This window comes from Colias philodice, chromosome 20 (genome assembly GCF_061535455.1).
Source record: "Colias philodice isolate Cphi_HAF_F1 chromosome 20, ilColPhil1 Martin Lab GWU primary, whole genome shotgun sequence".
NCBI classification, from domain to species: domain Eukaryota; kingdom Metazoa; phylum Arthropoda; class Insecta; order Lepidoptera; family Pieridae; genus Colias; species Colias philodice.
Window position 1 is genome coordinate 7,702,161 of NC_143105.1, and position 10,908 is coordinate 7,713,068.

Below are 10,908 nucleotides of genomic sequence, written 5' to 3' on the forward strand. Positions count from 1 at the left end.
CTATAAGTTATGTTATTGTTATAAGATTATTTATAAATTAGTGGATCCATTGGTTGGTTAAAAATTACAATACATGGAATAAAGGATTAATTAAGTTCCAAATCCACACATTCTAATCTATTTAAACATGCGGTATTACACAGATATAATAGTGAAGTATAGATATAATCGTATTCATCTTTCCATATCAATTAAATTTGATTTAATTATTCTTGTATTGTAATTTAATGTATTTAAAGTTAATGTACCTATTTAAATATTTTCATCAATGTTTAGTTTCTTGTTCTGATGCTACTGTCTATTCATTCTTTCAAATTTGTTCACAATTGACCACTGCGGCATCCAGTCCCCTATATCTTTGTTTACAATACGCATTCAAACTGTCTGTTAAATTTGTCCAGTCCTGCATTCAGTATATTTCTAGTCCGGCCTCTAAGGGGTGATTTACATGCCTTCATGAAGACTTAGAATTTAAGGCTGCAATGTCTGTCAGCCTTGCATGGTCCAGGGCAATACATTCGGATGCTACATAAACACTAGTGGTATATTAACCTATTTCTCTTACGATAAACCTTTCAGAGTTCTCTGAAATTTAATCTAGCTTGAGATGAATTTGCGACTCATTGTTTTTCATGTAAATTGGGGGCTTAACTGTCATGTGTTTACGAAATTGTTGACTATATGAGATGATAAATATGTGCGTTTTAATATAAAATTATAGCAATTCGATAAAAGTGTAGAAAGGATATATAAAAGAAATTTGAAACATTGCGAAAGATAAAAATGAAAGTAGATGTTTAACAAAAAGTTTAATTACATTACAAATAGTTAATCTTGTTAAAACTGATCTGTGTGTATCATTTTATCCGTTTTAATCTTGGAAACATTCATATATCTTTCGTGTAGTTATTAACTTATTCATAATGTCGTGTCTCTACTTTATTAATTAAAAACCAAAACATACGTGTACATAACGTACATAAAATACAACCAAATACATATATTACTACAATTTCAATCAGTAGAGTGGTCATATGCACCAGCTGCGCGCTGACGGGTTCATTTTGTATGCTAATATGCAGCACACGCTTTATTAAAACATACATATAAAATGTATGCTTCATTTGTATGCATAAATGATTAAAATGAATTCCCTTATAAATAACTGTTAGACTTTTTGTTCCAAGAGGACATCCTCATAAAATATATATTCATTTCATTTAAAATACCTTTCGATTGAAGAAAGATTTGTTCCCTTGAGGTCGACTTTTTATAGTTATAGTGCTTGCATGATTTGTAAGGGAAATAAATGGCTTAGAAATATTATTATACATCTAATAAATAAAACAAATCAAATATTTAATTATAGAGATACTTGATTTATAGAGAAAAAAAAAATTGTATCTATTTTATGAAAATTTTCAGTAAGTTTTGTGTTCTAGTGGAAACGATCACTAGAAATTATTCCTAGTGCAAAATATGCTGAAGCATTTTAAGTGGCCAAATAAATGTCTGCAATAAGCCAACGTGTCTTAGCAGATCAATCTTTTCTTTATTCCCCGGTTCAGCCAGTTAATCTAAAAAGTATTTTACATTTTTTTATTCTTACAAAATAATACGAAATGTACTTAATTATCTGCAATGTTCAAGAGAATGGAGAGCAGAAAGCTTGGCGCAAATAAATCATATCAAATGACAGGAACCACGCCTTTGCATTACCGATGGAATAATTTATTTGCGAATATACGAAACTAAATATAGAAAGGATAGAATTGTGGTTTGAAATTTATAAATATAAAAATACTAGCTGTGCTCCGCGGTTTTACCCGCAGGGCTTCGCTCCTGTTGGTCTTACCGAGGTGATATAGCCTATAGCATTCCTCGATAAATGGGCTATCTAACACCGAATTTTTCAAATCGGACGAGCAGTTCCCGAGATTAGCGCGTTCAAACAAACAAACTCTTCAGCTTTAGAATATTTAATATTATATAGTATAGATTTTGTCACAGTGATACCATTCTCCTTGATTTTTATGATTTTTTTGTGTAGTTGGGAGCATTCATTTTCCACCACTTTATAAAATGATTTTAAAATTGAATTAACAATGGGTATAACAAGCGATTATTTTTTTAGTTTAACGTGTTTTTTTAATTTAAATTTAATATTTTTTTACAATAATGTATTATTAAGATTAAGAATGTCTTTTTAAGAAGTTTTTTCCAAAGCTTAAAATTTGCGATACTAAAAGTAAAGCAAAAAGCAATTTAATTACATTTCATTGTAACTAAGTTCGGTTCATTAATTAACGACAACAATAGTTAGACGGGTATTGTGTTTGAGAACTAACATTAATCATTATATACAGATAAAGAGTATCTTAAGGATTTCGCTAGCTATTCCTTTTAGCAAAAATTATTACTATTGCATAGCTTCCATCGCGGGCCATGAGCGCGGGGACCGAATCGAGAAATTCCGTAACGAATAAACCTCACGCTCTCCACTCCGACGGACACGGAGGTGTGGCTTGAACTTTACCGCGGCAGTCCCCGAGTGCCACACGTCTTTTTTATTTTCTTAAAAATATATATTAAGTAGATTAGAGAAGCGACGAAAGAAACTCATGTGTGTGGAGTGACAAATATTTATACACTAGCTATCCGCCCCGGCTTCGCCCTTTATACATGTCTTTATTAGATAAGATAAGGTAATGAATCAAATTTCCATGAAAGCTTAAAGTTAAAATAATGAACTTTGCCGTTTCATTAAGAATTTATTTCTTATTCATTAGATTCGTTTGAATTATTAAATTATAAAATAGATATTATTATATTATTGAGTAACGGTGAAAATTCTTACCTTTAGTAAAGTTGAACCTAATAACTCAATCACATGGATGCAATTTACTATAATAATTATATTTACCTAAGTTCTTTAATAATCAAAGTTCCTTAATTTTACGACATTAATATTGTTTAATAGATCGATCATAAAACTTATTACTTTATAAAAATCGGGATGCACATAAATAAATAACGTCTTAAATCTATAACATCTTAATCCTTAAAATGTCCTTAATATTTGCGCAATACAACTATAAATACCGTGTACAGAATGCTAATCTAACGTATGTGAAAGCATTGACAAATCCCGTCCAATATATCAGTAGGAATGGACCGGAACACAGTAATTACGCGTCAAACAAAGGGACGAATGTAAATATAGTATATCGCGGACAGACAGACGTATGTGAAAATTATACAGTGTGTGATGCAGTTACGGTAATGTCAGGGCATTTGATACGAGAAGAAATTGTTACGTAAAGTATTCATGTAAAGGATGTTCATCATAAAGTGTTTCGTATCTGGAATTTTTGTGACGTTTTATTTAGAATGTAGTTTCAAGATCGATTACGGTGTAAAGCACTGACAAAACGAAAGCACGAGCAAAGTAAAACTGAAATTCTGTTATAAAAATATTATGGGACAATTCGACAGTAAATAGTGTTCTATTTAACCATTATGATAGGTACAGCCATTATGATAGATAGGACAAAGATGCGGGCAACAGCTAGTTTTAAATACGTGTCGTATTTCATAAAGTATACAGAAATGAAACTGAAAAAAGTCTTTAAATACAACGAAACTTTTGAAAAATAACTTTAGAGTCTTCTGCTTAAAACTGTAAGCCATTCAACCGAGCATGAAGATACCTACTACGCTATCATAAACAAGAACACACACCTAAATTCTGGTCATTAAATAGGGATTTGGAGGGTCGAGTGGACTAAAATAAAGTTAGTCTCGGCTCTTCAGCACTATTGAGGAGTGCAGGTGATTAATACACCTCTTTATAGCTAATCTTAGATGGGATACGTAATGGCTACGCTATTAACATGGATATTAGATCTGAAGTAAACGCTGGTTATATGGGCCTGCTTTTGTTCACGGGTCTTGTGACGAACGAATATTTATTAAGCTTTAACGAAAATATGGTTGAATCTGGGTGAAATTTAGCAGCATACTTATATGCTGCTTTTTATTCTGTATCCGCGGGAGTGAAGCCACGAGTGAGTGTTAAATAATGTGTGGGAAATGGTATGTGTGTACTACACAAAATAATGTTCACAGTATTGTTTTGTAATGTTTGTTTTAAAGCGGGTTTTTTAAGGTAATGTGTGGTATTTCGAATATTCTTGAGGTTGTAAATGTACCGATGACCTAACGTGCTTTTGAAGAAAATACAGTAAGTAAACAATTTCTGAAAGGAGGTCCGGGATATTACTGTAATTATGTTTCCATAGAATTACGAACAAAATTGGACATGTAAATATAAGTTTGAATGTGAGAGAAAATAATAATTGAGATAACCTAGAAGAAAATACATCTATCATACCACGTTATATTATCATTTAATTATTAGGTTAAGTTTGATGAGTAGGTACCATTTAAGTGCAATTGTCACAACACCAAATATTGTTATTGATTAAGAATCTTATGAGCATGGGTAAATTGTATGACAACAATTAAATGGCTAATGCAAACGCTAATGTAACTAATGGGCATGGAGAGGTTGAGCCGAATCGCTCGCCAAATTGTGATCTTGAACGGCCGAAGCTTCATATACAGGTACGCTTGTTGTGTCTCCCGTAGCAATGTTTCGTCTGTAAAAAAAGAAAAGATGAGTAAATGAGAATTTAAGTATTTTTAATTTTAATTTCTTAGTTATTTTTATTTATAACTTTAGAACTTAACAATTATTTCGAATTCGTATATGAAAGTTTATTTTCTTCGACTATTGTGAGGTTTGGGTGCATTTAACCCTAGTTTGCAGAACGATCTCAATTTTCTTTTTCTTTAAAAATTTCATTCAACTAATTATACACAAAATAATAATTATTTATATGTAGCTACATTTCAAATGAGGTTATCTCCATCACTTTCAAGCGGGTTATACTCACCTGTGCAAGACAATATTTGTTTCCACAGAGATTTTAGGATTTGCTCATATTCGTTATTTATCAATTCAGAAATAATCGCTGGTATAAACAGTAATGTTAGAGTTTGAATTATTTTGATACAGCGCTGTATTGCTTTTAAGTAGTCCTGAAAATGAAATCAATATTTAAAAAAAACTATAGATTATATGATTATAATTGTATACATACATATGCATGCAAATGCAAAAAAAAAAAATGATAAAGGTATGAACACAAGTAATGTTTTTATGGCTTAATATAAACGTGTATTTCCTTTATTACAATGGTTATTTTGATAAAATTTGCTTTTGAATTTAACTCAAAGTATGCGAATCTCTAAACATATTATAGAGAAATATTATTTTTACTATTTGATACTTATTCTGCAAATTATGATACTTATATTCTTCAGAAAATATAAATTTAGCGCGCCAGCCTATGTTCGATGGTTTGCCGCGCTTAATTTATACGCGGCTTTACACTTATTTATTTTAAAATAGTAAGCTATCAAACCAAAAAATATTTGGTCCCTTTTAGAAGATATATATTTTTTCTATCTTCAGTAAGAACATTTTAATGATACTCACATGCTTAAAACACAGCTTCATTGTCTCATACACGAAATAGATCATCTGAGGATAACACGTCAGTAAGATTACCATCAACTGAAAAAAATGTAAATTTAGTTAAATAGAAGTTTTGTAAAATACTAATATTATAAAGCTGAAGAGTTTGTTTGTTTTAACGCGCTAATCTCGGGAACTACTGGTCCGATTTAAAAAATTCTTTCGGTGTTAGATAGCCCATTTATCGAGGAAGGCTATAGGATATAATATAGCATTACGCTAAGACCAGCAGGAGCGGAACCATGCGGGTGAAACCGCGGGACACAGCTAGTTAATTATAAAAAATGTATATACATATTTACCCCAAGTTGTATCTCCTTGCTGGCTTTACAAAAATTATTTAATATCGTCTTATAAATCAACAAACAGTTTTTGGTATTCTTAATTTTTATTTTAACTTGCTCGTTGCCAATCACGTTGAATTTAATAAATTTACGTTCAAATAACAATCTCAGTGACTTCATACGGATATAAATAAGGTCCAGTAAAATAATATGTGGTAAGTAACTAAAAACCAGTGTTAACGATACTGGTGTTGAGCATAATACAATAATACTCGGGTAATTATTAATGTGGAGGAGTAATATGGCAAAAGCGGTATAAAATATGAACAATAACGTTATGAACACCATACGATTAGATACAATTACAGTTTCACAACCTAGGAGATAATCTATTTTGTGAATAGATGTAATGAATTTGAGAATAGACGTCTCAAAAAACATAGATGTTATTGTTCCGCAAAATAACTCCACTGTTAGAAACAATCGACCGTCTAAAGGAGTTGCCATCCAATATATAATAAAGGCAAGTGCAATCACACAGGAATATCCAATACAATATGATATTTTTAACATTTTATACAATTTCGAAGTTTCACACTCATAGTAATGTCCCGTTAGTAATCTAAAGAACATCATAATGGTAAAAAGTATATTTGAATCTTTTATTTCTTCGTTCAAAGTATTTGTAATGAAACTATGCATTTTGCTCACGACCACTTTCTACTAAAGTTAGAGACAATTTAGATTGTGATTAAAATAATTAATATAATGTTATGTTTGTCTTCGCGTATCTCATTAAGTTGAGTGGAAGATAAGTAAAGTAGTGATGAACAAATAAATGTTAGTATTTGATGTTTTAATTTCTTTTATCGAAGTGTCGTAATTATTTAATCTATATCTAAAATGGTTTGGTATTTCATGGAAATGACATGCGTATCGAATGCATTGCGTCTAAAGATCGATGATTATTGATATTGCGAATTATTTTTCAAACTATTAATAATGAATAAATGGTTCATAATAATGTAGCGGTACTTTAGTGTATACTCTAGTCTGTATGTATGTTTTATTATTGCTTCAATTTATTTATTTTGTACTCCTTTATTTTATAAATATAATATGATAAGTGTGCCATACATTAAAAAATTTTCTTCGTCCCCATCATTTTCGTAAAAAGTTTACAAAAATCTCAAATTTAATCTTTGACCCCGAATAACTTTGTTGCACACAAAGGATCGATTGGGATCTTTTATAACTTAATTTATTATGGAATACACTTCATTTCTCCACCAAAATAATTCCCGGAAAGCCAACTTTCTGGGAATTATTGTGGTTTCAAATGTCTTATTTGACCGGACTATAATTATTTAATAAGCTCAACATATAGGCAAATAGCATAAGCAATGAATTATGAAAGCTGATGTGACCTAGTTTTAATTCATTAATTACTTGAATAACCTATATCTTTATAGTTCTGAAGTACAAGTGAAGATACAAATAAGTATTTGACGATCTCATTAGACATCTTTAGGTTTAAGATGAATTTAAAATTGTGTAGATAAATTTGAGTTATTGATTAAGAGTTTTATGAACATTGGTGAACTGTACTATGACAATCAAATGGCTAACGCAAACACTAATGTAACTAATGGGCATGGAGAGGTTGAGCCGAATCGCTCGCCAAATTGTGATCTCGAACGGTCGCAGTTTCATATACATGTACGCTTGCCGGGTCTCCCGTAGTAGTGTTTCGTCTGAAAATTAAAAAAATAGATTACATTTAATTGAAATTATTGTTTCATGAAATATTATTATGCTGAAGCATTGCGGTTGTAGCACCGATAATGTTCGTAAGTATTTTCTTGAACTATTAATAATATATTATTACAGGATGCGTTTCAATGCTGTTTGCTGAGTAAACTCTCTATAAATATTTAGACTGAATATTGTATTCAGTTTTTAGTCACCTATAATACAATTTATAGGTGAAGGGCAGTTAGTTAACAACAAGTTTATATAAGTAAATTACAATTAAAGACTCTGCGAGTTATTTCTTGATTATTTAAAGCTTAATAGAGATACGCTTAAGTGTTGTAAGTTTATACATAACAGCAGATTTACTTTGTTGAAATTTATATGTTTGGTTTTATGGCATTCAAATGCCATAAAACCTTCAGTGAAAGAAAGTAAAACATTCTAAAATTTTCAGTGAATACAATATTGTAACGATGGAACATGACCTTTTTTTTTGTTGAAATATGGCTGAACTTCCTGCTGCTGCTGCTATGGCTGAACTGGCTGGCTGAATAAGCCTGACCTTCCGCCCCGGAATGGCGCGAAAGGATGCGGGTTCGAGTCCCACCTCGTGATCGAATTTTTTCTATTCTTTATAAATTTATAGCAGATTTACTTAATTGGCGTTAATTTCTACAACAAGGGAGTTACACTCACCTGTACACAACAATATTTGCCTCCACAGAGATTTTAAGATTTGCTTATATTCACTACTTATCAATTCAGAAAGAATGCAAGGTGCAAAAAGTAATGTAAGAGTTTGAGCCATTTTAAACAATGTTGGCATCGCTTCAACGTATTTCTGAAATTAAAAACAGAGTGTGTCATTTTCGGAATTGAAAATTTGTCCAAATGCAATGTATGAATGAGTGACAAAAGACGTTTTATGAATAAAATTTTTCGGAAACGAAATAAAAATACAACGTGTAAACAAGGAAAAGGTTTCGATCATTAATAATAATCAATTAATGATACTAGAAAAGGGCTATGACTTAGTTCATTGAAGGTACATAAACCTGGTATCTGAAGTTTAAATTAGCCCATTTTTCAATTATTAAACGTTTAAACAGTTTTACTTAATTAGTTGTCAATCATATTGTTAGCTGTGAAGTTTTCATAAATAAACAAATAGATTATACTTACATTCTTTGAAATTACAAATATCATTTGATACATAAGTAACAACATCTGAGGATAACATGTTAGTATAATAATCATCAACTGAAAAAAAAATGGTTTTATAAAAATTATGAAAAATATTTGAAATTAACAAATCAATGAATGTATTTACCCCCAGTTGTATCCCATTACTAGCTTCAGAAAAATTGTTTATGATCGTCTTATATATCAACAGACAAGTTCTAATATTCATTATTTTAAATTTAACTTGGTCGTTACCGATCACGTTGAATTTAATAAATTTACGTTCAAATAATCTTCTTAGTGACGACATACGGATATATATAATGTCCAGTAAAATTAGATGTGGTAGATAACTCAAAAGCAGTGATAACCCTATAGCAGATCCGTACAATAGATCTTTGATAGTAAAATTATTATCAAACCCGAAGAATATAAGAGAAATAGCTATATCAAATATGAATAATGTTAATGTAAGCATTGATCTTTTCGATACAAGTATAGTTTTGCAACCTAGAAGATAGTCTATCCAGTGGATGGATGTTATGAATTTGAGAACAGACTTCTCAAAGAACATAGATTTAAAGATACCGCAAAAGAATTCTATTGTTAGAAATAATTTAATATTTAAAAAATCTTTCATTAAACCAAGGACACAACGCGTACCAATTACACTTAAAAATAACAAGCAATATACAATTTTGAACAGTTTATATAATTTCGACCCTTCACTCTCGTAGTAATGGCCCGTGAATAATCTTAAAACCATAAGAAGGTTAAAAAGTATATTTGAGTTTCTTGTACGTTTGTTTATAGTAGAATCCATCTTGTTATGCTGACAAGCAACTCAGTACTAAAGTGAAAGGTAATTCCAATAAGGATTATTTGTTGTATCACTTCGCCGATCTCATTAAGTTGAGTGGAAGATTTAATAAATAAAACAAAGTGGATAACACAAATAGTTGAACACATGTGAAAGATATGGGCAACAAAGTAAGGCTAATTTATACATTTTTAATTTTATCGGGATTGTTACACCTACTTGCATCCCAAAGATCGATATCGATAGATTATATTGTTGTCGTGTTAATTGAGTTCATTATTTAAAAACGCGGGCGAAGCCGTGAGCGGAAAGCTATTATTTTTATAAACTATGGAGAGGTTCGCTTATACGTTTACTCTATGCTTTAAAAACAAACTTGCTAGTTTTAATTCATGATAGATACATGCAAACAGATCTATACAGGCTGCAGCAAATGTTTTGATCTGTCACTGCTCTTATCGAAATTGTTGTAGGTATCCTTCCAAGATGGTATACATCATACGTCGATGATCTAATACGGGCTTTGTATGTGAATTTACTACTATTTGGAAACTCATATCATCTGGTGTGCCACAGGGTTCTATATTGGGTTGACTTTTATTTTTCATCTCTGATAAAACAAAATTCAATTGAACAGTATTTCGAATTTTCTATAATTATTCGTTAACAAAAAATAAGACGCATCAAAATCAGAAATAAAAAATACAAAAACTGGCAACTTGAATGTTAAAAATAAAGAAATGGTTTTTCTTCTCTATACATCCAATAGACGGTCTATGCTATTGTATAGTGTAAATAAATTATTTGCAGTTATTAATTTACATTCAATTTCGACGTTGATGGACTCATCAACGTCCAGTTACATTCAATTTCGACGTTGATGAGTCCATCAACGTCGAAATTGAATGTAACTGGACTCAGTTCCCGAGTATTTTTATGTGCAAAAAAAGAGAAGAAAAAAAAGAAGAAAAAGAGTTACCTCCGCTCATGAAACGCCTCTGCATAAAGATTGCCCACTTTGATAGGAATGCAATGTAGTAAGGAAAGAGATGATGATAGGAACAAAGGAAAGGACTCAGATAGGTAAGGAAGAGGACACACACCTCCCCTCTAAAGTGATTAAAATAAAGACAACGACATAGTTCATAACAATATTTAATGCGGTAGCATAAAAATGGAGTGAGATAAAATCAATGCCGTGTGATTAATTAAGAGCTTTATGAACATTGGTGAACTGTACGACCACAATCAAGTGACTAACGCAA

At 30.9% G+C, this 10,908-nt stretch overlaps 1 protein-coding gene across 1 annotated transcript; it reads right to left on the minus strand.

Moving 5' to 3' along the window:
* Positions 1-3,444: 3,444 nt before the first annotated feature.
* LOC149479561 (uncharacterized) lies at positions 3,445-6,540 on the minus strand. The gene is made up of 4 exons (XM_089708216.1): positions 5,905-6,540; positions 5,564-5,641; positions 4,959-5,103; positions 3,445-4,661 (listed from the first exon to the last, which is right to left on the minus strand). Exons 1-4 carry the CDS (start codon positions 6,520-6,522, stop codon positions 4,477-4,479), a joined length of 1,026 nt encoding a protein of 341 aa, XP_089564342.1. The 5' UTR covers positions 6,523-6,540; the 3' UTR covers positions 3,445-4,476.
* Positions 6,541-10,908: the final 4,368 nt, after the last annotated feature.

Excerpts from the sequence above, each read along its gene's own strand:
- LOC149479561 (XM_089708216.1), bottom strand. The coding sequence starts at position 6,522 with ATGATGTTCTTTAGATTACTAACGGGACATTACTATGAGTGTGAAACT. Across the intron at positions 5,642-5,904 it reads GCAAGGAGATACAACTTGGG|TTGATGGTAATCTTACTGAC; the intron begins GTAAATATGTAT and ends CATTTTTTTCAG. Across the intron at positions 5,104-5,563 it reads TGAAGCTGTGTTTTAAGCAT|GACTACTTAAAAGCAATACA; the intron begins GTGAGTATCATT and ends TTTCATTTTCAG.